The 15,719-nt window shown below is 35.9% G+C and overlaps 1 protein-coding gene across 1 annotated transcript; it reads left to right on the plus strand.

Moving 5' to 3' along the window:
• The first annotated feature begins 6,049 nt into the window (after positions 1–6,049).
• On the plus strand, positions 6,050–12,542 carry LOC149778781 (uncharacterized). Its single transcript, XM_089938520.1, has 2 exons — positions 6,050–8,432; positions 10,102–12,542. Exons 1-2 carry the CDS (start codon positions 8,367–8,369, stop codon positions 10,351–10,353), a joined length of 318 nt encoding a protein of 105 aa, XP_089794646.1. The 5' UTR covers positions 6,050–8,366; the 3' UTR covers positions 10,354–12,542.
• Positions 12,543–15,719: the final 3,177 nt, after the last annotated feature.

Consider the following 15,719-nt stretch of genomic DNA (forward strand, 5'->3'; position numbering starts at 1 on the left):
ACAAAAGAAAACATCATTTACACTTCGTGTAATGTTGAATCCTCTGACACTGGTGTCTATGCCTATGATGTCCAGAATTCCAGTAAATATAAATATAGATACAAACAAACAGATTTAAATAAACCCAGAGGCATCGTTATAAACCAACATGAATGTCTGTTGTGTGTAACTATTATTATCCAGGACGGCCGCTATCGTTTAACCGGCTTGAAGCAGCTGTTCTGTTGTTGTGTGTTCCGTTTTCATGATATTTTTGCTTGTTGTCTGTGTTAGTCTACGTTATTGTGTTCATTATGTATTGGCTGTTCAGTTCGCATGTGTTTCTTCATCTCCTTATTTTTGAAACGAGAACAATTAGACTTTTTTCGCAGCTGTCTTGCTCCACTGCTACTTTTGAATACAACGCCATTAACGGTGTGATAAAAATCATGTCTATTAATTCTACACTCAACACACGTTTTAACATGGACTAGGAATTTACATCTACAGGGAAGACTGGATTTGTATCCTGGAGTTGAGTCACTGTAGGATGATCTTTTATTGCTGTGATTCTGTACAACGGTGTGATAAAAATCATGTCCATTCTACACACAAGACACGTGTTTTAACATGGACTAGGAATTTACATCTACAGGGAGGACTGGATTTGTATCCTGGAGTTGAGTCATTCTAGAATGATCTTTTATTGCTGTGATTCTGTATAATGGTGTGACAAAAATGATGTCCATTAATTCTACACTCAACACACGTTTTAACATGGACTAGGAATTTACATCTATAGGGAGGACTGGATTTGTATCCTGGAGTTGAGTCACTGTAGGATGATCTTTTATTGCTGTGATTCTGTACAACGGTGTGATAAAAATGATTTCCATTAATTCTACACTCAACACACGTTTTAACATGGACTAGGAATTTACATCTATAGGGAGGACTGGATTTGTATCCTGGAGTTGAGTCACTGTAGGATGATCTTTTATTGCTGTGATTCTGTACAACGGTGTGATAAAAATGATGGCCATTAATTCTACACACAAGACACGTGTTTTAACATGGACTAGGAATTTACATCTACAGGGAGGACTGGATTTTTATCCTGGAGTTGAGTCATTCTAGGATGATCTTAAATGTAGTTAAACAAGACATGGTGTGTTGGTGTGTTGTGTCCCATAATGATGAACTTCTTGTTGGCACCACTCACCAGATTTGTAAGGGTAACAACCCATCGTGGATTTTCTTGATGACAAAAGAAAACATCATTTACATTTCGTGTAATGTTGAATCCTCTGACACTGGTGTCTATGCCTATGATGTCCAGAATCCCAGTAAATATAAATATAGATACAAACAAACAGATTTAAATAAACCCAGAGGCATCGTTATAAACCAACATGAATGTCTGTTGTGTGTAACTATTATTATCCAGGATGGCCGCTATCGTTTAACCGGCTTGAAGCAGCTGTTCTGTTGTTGTGTGTTCCGTTTTCATGATATTTTTGCTTGTTGTCTGTGTTAGTCTACGTTATTGTGTTCATTATGTATTGGCTGTTCAGTTCGCATGTGTTTCTTCATCTCCTTATTTTTGAAACGAGAACAATTAGACTTTTTTCGCAGCTGTCTTGCTCCACTGCTACTTTTGAATACAACGCCATTAACGGTGTGATAAAAATCATGTCTATTAATTCTACACTCAACACACGTTTTAACATGGACTAGGAATTTACATCTACAGGGAAGACTGGATTTGTATCCTGGAGTTGAGTCACTGTAGGATGATCTTTTATTGCTGTGATTCTGTACAACGGTGTGATAAAAATCATGTCCATTCTACACACAAGACACGTGTTTTAACATGGACTAGGAATTTACATCTACAGGGAGGACTGGATTTGTATCCTGGAGTTGAGTCATTCTAGAATGATCTTTTATTGCTGTGATTCTGTATAATGGTGTGATAAAAATGATGTCCATTAATTCTACACTCAACACACGTTTTAACATGGACTAGGAATTTACATCTATAGGGAGGACTGGATTTGTATCCTGGAGTTGAGTCACTGTAGGATGATCTTTTATTGCTGTGATTCTGTACAACGGTGTGATAAAAATGATTTCCATTAATTCTACACTCAACACACGTTTTAACATGGACTAGGAATTTACATCTATAGGGAGGACTGGATTTGTATCCTGGAGTTGAGTCACTGTAGGATGATCTTTTATTGCTGTGATTCTGTACAACGGTGTGATAAAAATGATGGCCATTAATTCTACACACAAGACACGTTTTAACATGGACTAGGAATTTACATCTATAGGGAGGACTGGATTTGTATCCTGGAGTTGAGTCACTGTAGGATGATCTTTTATTGCTGTGATTCTGTACAACGGTGTGATAAAAATGATGGCCATTAATTCTACACACAAGACACGTGTTTTAACATTGACTAGGAATTTACATCTACAGGGAGGACTGGATTTTTATCCTGGAGTTGAGTCATTCTAGGATGATCTTAAATGTAGTTAAACAAGACATGGTGTGTTGGTGTGTTGTGTCCCATAATGATGAACTTCTTGTTGGCACCACTCACCAGATTTGTAAGGGTAACAACCCATCGTGGATTTTCTTGATGACAAAAGAAAACATCATTTACATTTCGTGTAATGTTGAATCCTCTGACACTGGTGTCTATGCCTATGATGTCCAGAATCCCAGTAAATATAAATATAGATACAAACAAACAGATTTAAATAAACCCAGAGGCATCGTTATAAACCAACATGAATGTCTGTTGTGTGTAACTATTATTATCCAGGATGGCCGCTATCGTTTAACCGGCTTGAAGCAGCTGTTCTGTTGTTGTGTGTTCCGTTTTCATGATATTTTTGCTTGTTGTCTGTGTTAGTCTACGTTATTGTGTTCAGTATGTATTGGCTGTTCAGTTCGCATGTGTTTCTTCATCTCCTTATTTTTGAAACGAGAACAATTAGACTTTTTTCGCAGCTGTCTTGCTCCACTGCTACTTTTGAATACAACGCCATTAACGGTGTGATAAAAATCATGTCTATTAATTCTACACTCAACACACGTTTTAACATGGACTAGGAATTTACATCTACAGGGAGGACTGGATTTGTATCCTGGAGTTGAGTCATTCTAGAATGATCTTTTATTGCTGTGATTCTGTATAATGGTGTGATAAAAATGATGTCCATTAATTCTACACTCAACACACGTTTTAACATGGACTAGGAATTTACATCTATAGGGAGGACTGGATTTGTATCCTGGAGTTGAGTCACTGTAGGATGATCTTTTATTGCTGTGATTCTGTACAACGGTGTGATAAAAATGATTTCCATTAATTCTACACTCAACACACGTTTTAACATGGACTAGGAATTTACATCTATAGGGAGGACTGGATTTGTATCCTGGAGTTGAGTCACTGTAGGATGATCTTTTATTGCTGTGATTCTGTACAACGGTGTGATAAAAATGATGGCCATTAATTCTACACACAAGACACGTGTTTTAACATGGACTAGGAATTTACATCTACAGGGAGGACTGGATTTTTATCCTGGAGTTGAGTCATTCTAGGATGATCTTAAATGTAGTTAAACAAGACATGGTGTGTTGGTGTGTTGTGTCCCATAATGATGAACTTGTTGTTGGCACCACTCACCAGGTTTGTAAGGTTAACAACCCATCGTGGATTTTCTTGATGACAAAAGAAAACATCATTTACATTTCGTGTAATGTTGAATCCTCTGACACTGGTGTCTATGCCTATGATGTCCAGAATTCCAGTAAATATAAATATAGATACAAACAAACAGATTTAAATAAACCCAGAGGCATCGTTATAGACCAACATGAATGTCTGTTGTGTGTAACTATTATTATCCAGGATGGCCGCTATCGCTTAGCCGGCTTGAAGGAGCTGTTCTGTTGTTGTGTGTTCCGTTTTCATGATATTTTTGCTTGTTGTCTGTGTTCATCTACGTTATTGCGTTCATTATGTATTGGCTGTTCAGTTCGTATGTGTTTCTTCATCTCCTTGTTTTGGAAACAAGAACAATTAGACTTTTTTCGCAGCTGTCTTGCTCCACTGCTACTTTTGAATACAACGCCATTAATGGTGTGATAAAAATCATGTCTATTAATTCTACACTCAACACACGTTTTAACATGGACTAGGAATTTACATCTACAGGGAGGACTGGATTTGTATCCTGGAGTTGAGTCATTGTAGGATGATCTTTTATTGCTGTGATTCTGTACAACAGTGTGATAAAAATCATGTCCATTAATTCTACACACAAGACATGTGTTTTAACATGGACTAGGAATTTACATCTACAGGGAGGACTGGATTTTTATCCTGGAGTTGAGTTATTCTAGGATGATCTTAAATGTAGTTAAACAAGACATGGTGTGTTGGTGTGTTGTGTCCCATAATGATGAACTTCTTGTTGGCACCACTCACCAGATTTGTAAGGTTAACAACCCATCAATGATTTTCTTGATGACAAAAGACAACATCATTTACATTTCGTGTAATGTTGAATCCTCTGACACTGGTGTCTATGCCTATGATGTCCAGAATTCCAGTAAATATAAATATAGATGCAAACAAGCAGATTTAAATAAACCCAGAGGCATCGTTATAAACCAACATGAATGTCTGTTGTGTGTAACTATTATTATCCAGGATGGCCGCTGTTGTTTAACCGGCTTGAAGCAGCTGTTCTGTTGTTGTGTGTTCCGTTTTCATGATAGTTTTGCTTGTTGTCTGTGTTCGTCTACGTTATTGTGTTCATTATGTATTGGCTGTTCAGTTCGTATGTGTTTCTTCATCTCCTTATTTTGGAAACGAGAACAATTAGACTTTTTTCGCAGCTGTCTTGCTCCACTGCTACTTTTGAATACAACGTCATTAACGGTGTGATAAAAATCATGTCTATTAATTCTACACTCAACACACGTTTTAACATGGACTAGGAATTTACATCTACAGGGAGGACTGGATTTGTATCCTGGAGTTGAGTCATTCTAGGATGATCTTAAATGTAGTTAAACAAGACATGGTGTGTTGGTGTGTTGTGTCCCATAATGATGAACTTGTTGTTGGCACCACTCACCAGATTTGTAAGGGTAACAACCCATCGTGGATTTTCTTGATGACAAAAGAAAACATCATTTACATTTCGTGTAATGTTGAATCCTCTGACACTGGTGTCTATGCCTATGATGTCCAGAATTCCAGTAAATATAAATATAGATACAAACAAACAGATTTAAATAAACCCAGAGGCATCGTTATAAACCAACATGAATGTCTGTTGTGTTTAACTATTATTATCCAGGATCGCCGCTATCGTTTAACCAGCTTGAAGCAGCTGTTCTGTTGTTGTGTGTTCCGTTTTCATGATATTTTTGCTTGTTGTCTGTGTTAGTCTACGTTATTGTGTTCATTATGTATTGGCTGTTCAGTTCGCATGTGTTTCTTCATCTCCTTTTTTTTTAAACGAGAACAATTAGACTTTTTTCGCAGCTGTCTTGCTCCACTGCTACTTTTGAATACAACGCCATTAACGGTGTGATAAAAATCATGTCTATTAATTCTACACTCAACACACGTTTTAACATGGACTAGGAATTTACATCTACAGGGAAGACTGGATTTGTTTCCTGGAGTTGAGTCACTGTAGGATGATCTTTTATTGCTGTGATTCTGTACAACGGTGTGATAAAAATGATGTCCATTCTACACACAAGACACGTGTTTTAACATGGACTAGGAATTTACATCTACAGGGAGGACTGGATTTGTATCCTGGAGTTGAGTCATTCTGGAATGATCTTTTATTGCTGTGATTCTGTATAATGGTGTGATAAAAATGATGTCCATTAATTCTACACTCAACACACGTTTTAACATGGACTAGGAATTTACATCTATAGGAAGGACTGGATTTGTATCCTGGAGTTGAGTCACTGTAGGATGATCTTTTATTGCTGTGATTCTGTACAACGGTGTGATAAAAATGATTTCCATTAATTCTACACTCAACACACGTTTTAACATGGACTAGGAATTTACATCTATAGGGAGGACTGGATTTGTATCCTGGAGTTGAGTCACTGTAGGATGATCTTTTATTGCTGTGATTCTGTACAACGGTGTGATAAAAATGATGGCCATTAATTCTACACACAAGACACGTGTTTTAACATGGACTAGGAATTTACATCTACAGGGAGGACTGGATTTTTATCCTGGAGTTGAGTCATTCTAGGATGATCTTAAATGTATTTAAACAAGACATGGTGTGTTGGTGTGTTGTGTCCCATAATGATGAACTTGTTGTTGGCACCACTCACCAGATTTGTAAGGTTAACAACCCATCGTGGATTTTCTTGATGACAAAAGAAAACATCATTTACATTTCGTGTAATGTTGAATCCTCTGACACTGGTGTCTATGCCTATGATGTCCAGAATTCCAGTAAATATAAATATAGATACAAACAAACAGATTTAAATAAACCCAGAGGCATCGTTATAAACCAACATGAATGTCTGTTGTGTGTAACTATTATTATCCAGGATGGCCGCTATCGCTTAACCGGCTTGAAGCAGCTGTTCTGTTGTTGTGTGTTTCGTTTTCATGATATTTTTGCTTGTTGTCTGTGTTCGTCTACGTTATTGTGTTCATTATGTATTGGCTGTTCAGTTCGTATGTGTTTCTTCATCTCCTTGTTTTGGAAACGAGAACAATTAGACTTTTTTCGCAGCTGTCTTGCTCCACTGCTACTTTTGAATACAACGCCATCGCGTGATAGTGATAATCGCCAGTCAACCCGTTTATGCTATGATGGACCCTCAGTAATTGCTTTAAATAACACTCCTTGGCTCTCCACACTACAATGTGTTCTAGACTAAACGATCTGGGTGTACATTCATCATTACTTAAATGTAAACAGAAGCGAAAAAAGAAACGTTGTTTCAAAGCTGGCCGGTGTAGAACAGGAAAAAGAATTCCAGTTATCTCCCTTATGGCGTTTCCCGTCCTACTAAATACTGCTAAGACTGACAAAGCCCGACAAAGCCTAACAAAGCCTAACAAAACCATACAAAGCCACACAAAGCCATGCAAATTCAGATTAAAAAAGAGTGTATATATTGTTCATTATATTGATGAAACAATTAACTTAGCCGAAAGACTAGTTTTCAACTTATTATTGCAGATTTAAATGACCGAAAATTGGGCGACAGAGTTCGAATTTCAAACAATCATAAGGTATTGATAAAATATGACACAATCATGTTGGAAATGTTTGTTATAATTTTAGAAATTGTTCTTCGACTGATTATCGAAGAAAATTCAATTTTCTAATATATGTTATAATAGGAAAAATACAATTGAGTTGAACTTCATTAGTTTAATGTTGATACACTTTATTTCATGTTTAAAACTGTGCTTAACAAGACTTTGAACAATAATCTTCGTACATATTTATAAATTTTTAGTTAACGGCGAGTCATGCCATATTTGATAGAAATCTGAAATCGATTATAAAGAAATTATGTGATACTTTCTGTTGTTGGTTGTTTTGTAATGTTAATAAATATATGCTCAGAATTATTATATACTGGTATGTTCCATGTAGACTGAATGCATGTATGTTTTTCATAATAATGGAAAATTGGCTTTAGTGATCTCAATTTATTAATAAAAAAACAAAATCGGTTTATCGGCATTTGTTTAATTGGTTAAGCCAGGTTCGTGTCTTTGTTGACGTAAATCGTCAAACGGACGGAAGTCAGTCTGTTATGGTGAAATGATAGCTAGAACAACAGATGGTTGAGAAAGAAAGAAACAAAAGAAGAAAAAAAAAAAACATTTGTTATGTTAAAAATAAGAACCGCAAAACATTAAATTAGGCATTAGGCTCCGTGAGTAAATCCCCCAAAATGTAACACCTGTATACATTTCAAAAACTAGCCAATTAAAATCATGCCAAATGATACCTAACTAGGGGACACGTACATATTAGTTTATTATTAAAAAAAATTTGCTACTTATTAGCGTCATTGGATATAATTTACATCTCTCTGAAATATATTTCTTGTTTATATTTTTACAAACATCATATTTAAGTTACATTACAAAATGCCTAGTGCTTCTGCTCGAAAAAGACAAAAGACGAACTGGCCCTGTGCTTTATGTGGATTTAATTGTGGTGTTGGATCCCTTGTTTGTGGTAATTGCAAGTGCTGGATGCACGCAAAGTGTGATGGTTCGACAATTGATGATTAAAAAACTATTTCTGGACAATACCCTAATGAATGTCGTATGTGCAGTCGTACAGCCGACGGTGGAGTGTACAACTATGAAAGTGCAATGAACAGGCTAAATACGGTAATTATTATTATTATCATTATTATTATTATGAAAAAGCGTTTGACCGTATTGACAGAAACACACTTATCATAAATTAGCAAATGAAAATAGTAGTAAAATGCATACTATACTAAAACCCATATATGCAAATGTCAAAGTTTATGTGAGAACGCCAAATGGCTTGCAATAAATATGTAACTGCCCGGCCGGGGTGTTTTATCACCTTTTTTATTTTCATTATTTCTACACTATTTATAGACATATATTCCTGACAATATTAACGGTGTATCGGTTCAGTAAACTATTAAAGAAACGAATCTACTGTTTTCATACAGAATGGGAGAAGTTTGATTTAATCATGTCGTGTGTAATGAGAAATTCTTAATATAGTACGTGAACTCTTGATCCTCATCGGGGTTTTATTTTGCGTTTTACTTTGCCATATAATTTAATTTTATTTTTTTAAAATTTATTTTCTTTCCGAAAATCTGTTATTCGTACTTAATGTTCTTAGTAGAATCAATTGTGTTATGTTGTGTACATTAATTAATCCTAGAATTGATATATTTTGAGCTTGTACCTTTATTTTTCATAAACGCATGTAATTTGGACTGATGAACTATGTTGCCAATAACGCGTATGATTATTATTATTATTATTAGTAGTAGTAGTAGTAGTAGTAGTAGTGTTGCATTGATATTATTATTATTATTACCAACGATGTGTAGTAAAATCATCTACAGTAAGGTGTTGGCAATCTAGATGTCGGGGTGGGGGATGGGAGGTCGGGATCGGGATCGTTTTAGACGAATGATATTCTTTCTGTCTCACGATAATGAATAATTTTTCCCAAGCGATTTAGCAAAGATATAATATGGCTTATTTTGGTATACCGTACCGGTCCTACTAAACACCGCAAAGACGGAAAATATATGTAGCGTTGATACAAAAATGTATACCAATAAACATATAAGAATTAGAAAATGTTTGCTTAGTATATGATCGTTCTTTTTTATTATCCATTTAATTTAGTACAACGATAAAAGCGTTTTTAAACTGACAATACTGGAAAATATTTACTGCTGATATAAAATGTAAGGCATGTGGTCGAAGTGCTTCTGTAATTCGATTAACACGCGTTAACGCATGTTACATTCATGAGTACGTGAGTGGACCCGCGCTACATTTAACTCAGTTAATACGGGATCACTGTAAGGGTAGTTTCAAAATGTTGATTATGCAAAATATACGTCTATTAATGTGATCATGATTTTTTCGTTTTATGTTTATGCATTCCCAAAATAAGGTCAAATTAACTGTTTATCAGCGCAGAACATAATTCTTCAAAATGTTCTTTTCAACCTTATTAGATTGAATCAATTTATCAATTTTTGGACTGTACTTCAGAGAAATAACAAACAATAATGACTGAATATTCATTATTACATTTAATTGATTCGATGAGGTGGAATGTAAACTGTAGCTTATCATTACTTTTGCTATACTTTATTATTATTTACATAAATTAGCGAGTTTGGCATATAGTTACAAGGAAAAGCATGGAAGGACTGTCAATTATGAGCGCAGTGACCTATTCCTTCGACCTATAGACACAACTCTAATTAGTTTATCAAAGCGAGGGATAGCTACATATTCAGCTTCATTATTGAGATTTTTCTCGTTGCAGGCAGCTTCATTCAGCATTGATCACGTGCGTGTCATGGCCAAACAAGAGAAACAACTTCTGCCGCCATTACGAATGGATCATCATCAATTAAACCCAGCACAACATTACATCGACTTCGCAGCACTTGGCTACTTGGAAGAAAATACCAACAAAGACTCCCAAACGTATCGGCCTTTACTGACAACAGGAGATGGGAGCTGTCTTTTTAATGCCCTTTCCATCACATTGTGTGGTGCAGTCTATGTGTTGTGAAATTAAAAAGTGTGCACCTGTATAGAAATGGCCTGTAATGAACAGTTCCACATAACACATCCAGGCTGCAAGTGATGCGCTGAATTCTAACATCAACGCTTTGTACCAAAAAGTAAACGGACCTGCCGACTACATAGACCAACAAGTTGTTCTCCGCCTTTTTTTTTTTTTTTTTTTTTTTGTTTGTTTGGCGGCGGAAAAGAAGGTGGAGAACAACTTGTTGGTCTACCGATTACACAGCACAACTCTTGACGAGAACACATGTGCCACAGTGCACAAATGAAACAACGAAATCACTTGGAGTTTTGTGGTCGAGAATAGGATTACAGGGCAGTCGCATCTGGCTGGCTGCCGAATCATTTTTGTGGCACTGGTTCCATGTAAAAATGAAACGGTCAGCACACCAAATAAGTCAATGAAAGGTATTAACCTCACTTGCGAAGAATCACGTATCCCCACCGACCCCATTGTCACAGATGAGGATAATTTAGCACAAACTCAAAGATTAGGCCTGGATATAACTTTGAGCAATGACACATCTTACATACAAAATGAAGAACTAAAAAAAATGAATGCTTGGGTCATTTTAAATGGACATAATGGATGCAGCATCATCACTCCCAGACATTGTAGAGAGCAGTGAAGCTTCGGAGCATACAGACGAGATGACCAACATTCAGGAAATACCAGGAACTTACCGTCTTCCCGGTAAAAAAAACCCCACTAAATGCAGAAGAAATACTCAATATAATTGTGAGTGACATTCCGACTGTGAAACAAATTCCAAGTAGAATTAAACAAAATGTCTATGTGGTTCTGGATAATATGAACAATACAGAGAGAACACAATTTTAAGTCTGCGTAATACTGGGATGACTGTGGTGTATGGGACTCAAAGAAGGCCCGCATGCGTAAAACTAAATATCTGATAAGAGTGAACGGAGAAGATAAGAAACCGTGTCAAGTTCTAGTCAAAGAAGATTTGATTTACACAGAAACACATGAAGCGGGAAAAAGGAAAATAAAACTGCTGCAACCGCAACCACCCAGGTCCGAGATAATTACATTCGTTATGTATAATGCAACAATGAAGAAAAGAAAAACAAATTTTAAAAAACGTGTCACCTGGATACACGGTTTAAAGTGTAGAGATATCACCACACCATCGTGGAATATACCGAAGACTATGGCGTTACGCTGGTTCAACATGGGAATACAAAAATCTGCTCAGATGGTTACGAAAGAACGAATCCACATGTTATGGATAAAATTAGACTCTGGACTATGGATTGTATTTCAGACACATCTCTTGGGGGAAGGGGTGCTCAAATTGGTGTTTCAGTTGTGTGAACTAGTCGAGTTGATTTTGACACATTTGTCTGGGAAATGCAGTTGTTGGTGAAGGCAACATACTTATCTGAGCTGGGGGCCATTGACGTACACTTATTGCTGTTGCAGGTGTGACACATGACTGAGAGGGGCTACTGTTGTTTGCAATGCAGGCTTACTTTGGGTATCAGTTTTTTTATTTGCATGGTCAGTTCCTTTACTGTTTTTTGGCTGGTATTGGGATTGTCTGTGTCTGAGCATCTGTTGATATTTGGGAGTCTGTCTGAGTTTCTATTTCACATGAGGTTACTTGCTCATTCATCATTCCCTGTGCTGACTTAACAGCACGTAACTAGTTTTAAGTCTTCAATTTGGGCCTCCAAGTTCTTAATTGTTTTTTGATGTACACACATGGAGAAATCATTAAGGTTTAAGCCATCACTGATCATTTAGGTCAAAGATTTTAGGAGCTGTTTGGTTATACATCTATTTACTGGTGTTGATGTCAGCATATAACTGCCTTTTGCATGGGTATTCTCATCCTGTCTACATTTACCGATAATATAATCTAACCATGTGAACCTGTTCAGCCCCTGTATATGTAAGGCACATGTTGTTTTATACAATGTAGCTGTCACAGTGTAATGTATGTATGCTGTCTTACTTTCATGGTAAGAACAGAAGAATGACTGAAACATGAAGGCAATCAACATGCTAACATATTTAAGATTGAGAAAATATTATTTGTTTACTAAGTGAATGACAATGACATTAATATCAGTCAAGTAGAACAATCATTAATATCAGTCTTATAGAACAATTGTTCTAGCAGTTGTGGTTATTTGTTAACTGAAAGAGGCTTGAGGATTTATGCAACAAACTAAATGTTTCATAGAACTAATGCCATGTTTGTGTGTAACACTCAAGCTTGGTTTTAGTTTATATATATATATATATATATATATATATATATATATATATATATATATATATATATATATATCCTGAATTTTAAGTTCAACTCCATGTGTGTTTTAACACATTAACACATTAACTCGAAAACACCAAATCCCTGGTCATCTTTCAATAAAATACTGCCTAGTGGTGTTAGAGACATCGATTTTCATTGGCTATTTGACTCGCGCATGAGCAGAAGGCTAAAAGTTGGATTTTTTTTCTTTCTTCTTCCTAAACGGAGCCATTATTTTTGTATGGAGACCGCTCTTTATTCCAAATGCCCATCTTAACCTACTTTTTGCAAAGACTCATCTGTCTGTTTGCAGTTCATACCGGTTTGCCTTAGATCTGAGACCAAAATGTCTAAAATCCGGACACAAAATCAGATTTTGACCACGGTCAAACTGGGTTAAAAAAAAGTCGGGTCCAAAAAATGAGGGTTTTCTATCTGTATTTTGTAGTGCAACTAGATATTCCAGATTATTTGGTATCATTGTAGAGCTACATCTGTCTACCTTTCTATAATACCACCCACTTGAGTGTATCATGCATGAGCATGACGCTACAGAGCTCGGCAGTAGGCTACTACCTCCTGCCCCGTAAAGTCGTCGCTAGGGGTTAATGTGTTAATTGATGTAACACATCTATTGGGAAAACCAATATATAGGTACTTGATTCATGAAAATCAGTAGAGAGATTTTGGAGCAAAAATGAAATGTTTGTCATGTTGTATTAGGATTTAGGGTTACCCATGAAGTAACTATTTTCTCAAGATCTTGTGAATTTTTCATGCGGCTTGCTTTGCTTGATCTGCCTTGAGGAAACCTATGTAAAGATGGTGCATATGTCTTTCTGCGACCTGCATCACCCCTTATAATGTAAAATGAGTGTGTTTGGTGTTGTAGTGAGCAGACGGATCATCAGAGTTTTATGATACCTGTATCCAAAGACGGATCTTAAGGAGGTAAATCTATTAATACTTTGTTGAGATAGAGAGCTTGATTTTTTTTGCTAAGTTATAGCCTTTTCAATAAAATTTTGACTGCGTCGTAACCCTTTTGAATTGCTTGCTGACATTGGCCCTACTAGATGAGCCCGGTAGACACATGCTGAGAAACATAGCCTATGAAGGTAGCTTGAGGGCTTATGGAGGTACTTGGATTAGAGTGACAAAACAGTCCATGTACAACATAAACTGGAATAAAACCCTTCTTCCAAACTAGCACCGTTTAAGACAGTCTGCTTGAGGTAAAATGGCGAAGTTGCCACATCACTATTTTCTGATTATCTCGATACCACCTTGGTATTTTGATATTGTTTTATTGTGGTGCTGTACACACCCTCAAGCACTTCTCCGCATTTTTCTGACATGACTGGAGGCGCCACCAGTTATTGGTCTAAGTGGTGCTAAATACTGATGATGATTGTAATGTTTTGTTATTGAACAATAACTCCAGTAGGGATCTATAACTTTTCTCATAGATTTTATTCAATAAAATATGTATATATGTCAGCAGTATCACATGTGCAGGCGAGCACTGAAAAAATATGTTATGAAAAGAAGAGCGATAAATGCATTCCAATCAATATGTAAGGTATGTACAGCAAGTATGACTTAGAACGAGATGAGAATAATGATAGCGTATGACATGAAATTAATGTTACGTATAAATATGAGTGACAACATCATACGTGGAAATTTTTCTAAAAGAAATTTGTTAAAAGTATAAAGACTTAGTTCCTAATGATTCGACGCCAAACTATATAAACGATATGTTCAGTAAAAGGAAAAATAATGACAATACAGTTTCTGGTCTATCCATACTAAGCTCTATGCAAAATTATAACTTTCTTCTTTCTAATCCCGAAATGGAATTGCATAAAAATAGTTTGGGTCCAATCATTTGGAACTGTCTGCCTAAAGTTATTAAAGAAGAACCATCAGAGCATTCCTTTGGTCACAGGCGTTTGAAATGGATACAATCTAAATAATGTTTTTAACCGGTTATGGTCAGCTCCCCCCCCCCCCCCGTGTGTGTGTGTGTGTGTGAATGAAAAAGCTTTCATACAAAAAGTAGCGGGCAACAAATTGTTGGTTTAGTGCGTATGCTACGTTAGGTCTTTAAACATGGTAATTACTATTGATCAAATAAGATGAAGATTTAATCTCCTTAGCTGATAGATCTAGCTGAGATGAGGCATTGAAAACTCGTGCAGATTCTAAAATAAAATACACAGACATTCATTAATGTGGATAGTCACTTTATCCTGATTGGAAAACATAGTTCTTGTTTATATCAAATGAGAAGAAACACTAACCTTAGCTGTTCAATGTCTGCAAAAATCTCAGACGAATTCTGTAAATACGCCCGTCGATTGTAAGTCTGGCTAACAGCGCCCCCTGTGTTTGTTTGGATTTACGCTAGCTGATTTACACTTTGATCAGACCGTTTACATTCCATACATTTCATTTAATACCACATCATTTGGAATATGAGCGGATCATTCCATTATGTTCTTCAGACCATTTCAACTAATGCCAGATCATTTGGAATCTGAATAAATCATTTCATTTTTTTGGTTAAATTAGTTAATTCTAGATTACATAATTCATTTAATACTAAGTCATTTGGAAACAGATTTCATCAATCCGTTTTGTTGTTTAAATCATTTAATTTAATACCACATCATTTGGAATCTGAATTAATCATTTCATTTCATACTACGTAATTTCATTTAATAATATGTCATTTGGAAGCAGATTTCATAGATCCGTTTTGTTCCTTAAATCATTTTATTTAATACCAGATCATTTGGAATTTAAAATCATGATTTCATGTGTTGAGTTAAATCATTTCATTTTAGACTACATCATTTTTTTAATAGCACGTCATTTGGAAGCAGATATCATCATTCCGTTTTGTTCTTTAAATCATTTTATTTAATACCAGATCATTTCATTTAACGCCACATCATTTGAAATCTGAATTCATTGTTTCATTTTTGGGGTTCAATCATTTCATTTCATGCTACATTTCTTATCACACAACATCATTTGGAATCTGAATTCATCATTCTGT

The sequence above is a fragment of the Sinohyriopsis cumingii genome, chromosome 17 (assembly GCF_028554795.1).
Source record: "Sinohyriopsis cumingii isolate HCF-2022 chromosome 17, ASM2855479v2, whole genome shotgun sequence".
In the NCBI taxonomy this organism is placed as follows: Eukaryota; Metazoa; Mollusca; class Bivalvia; order Unionida; family Unionidae; genus Sinohyriopsis; species Sinohyriopsis cumingii.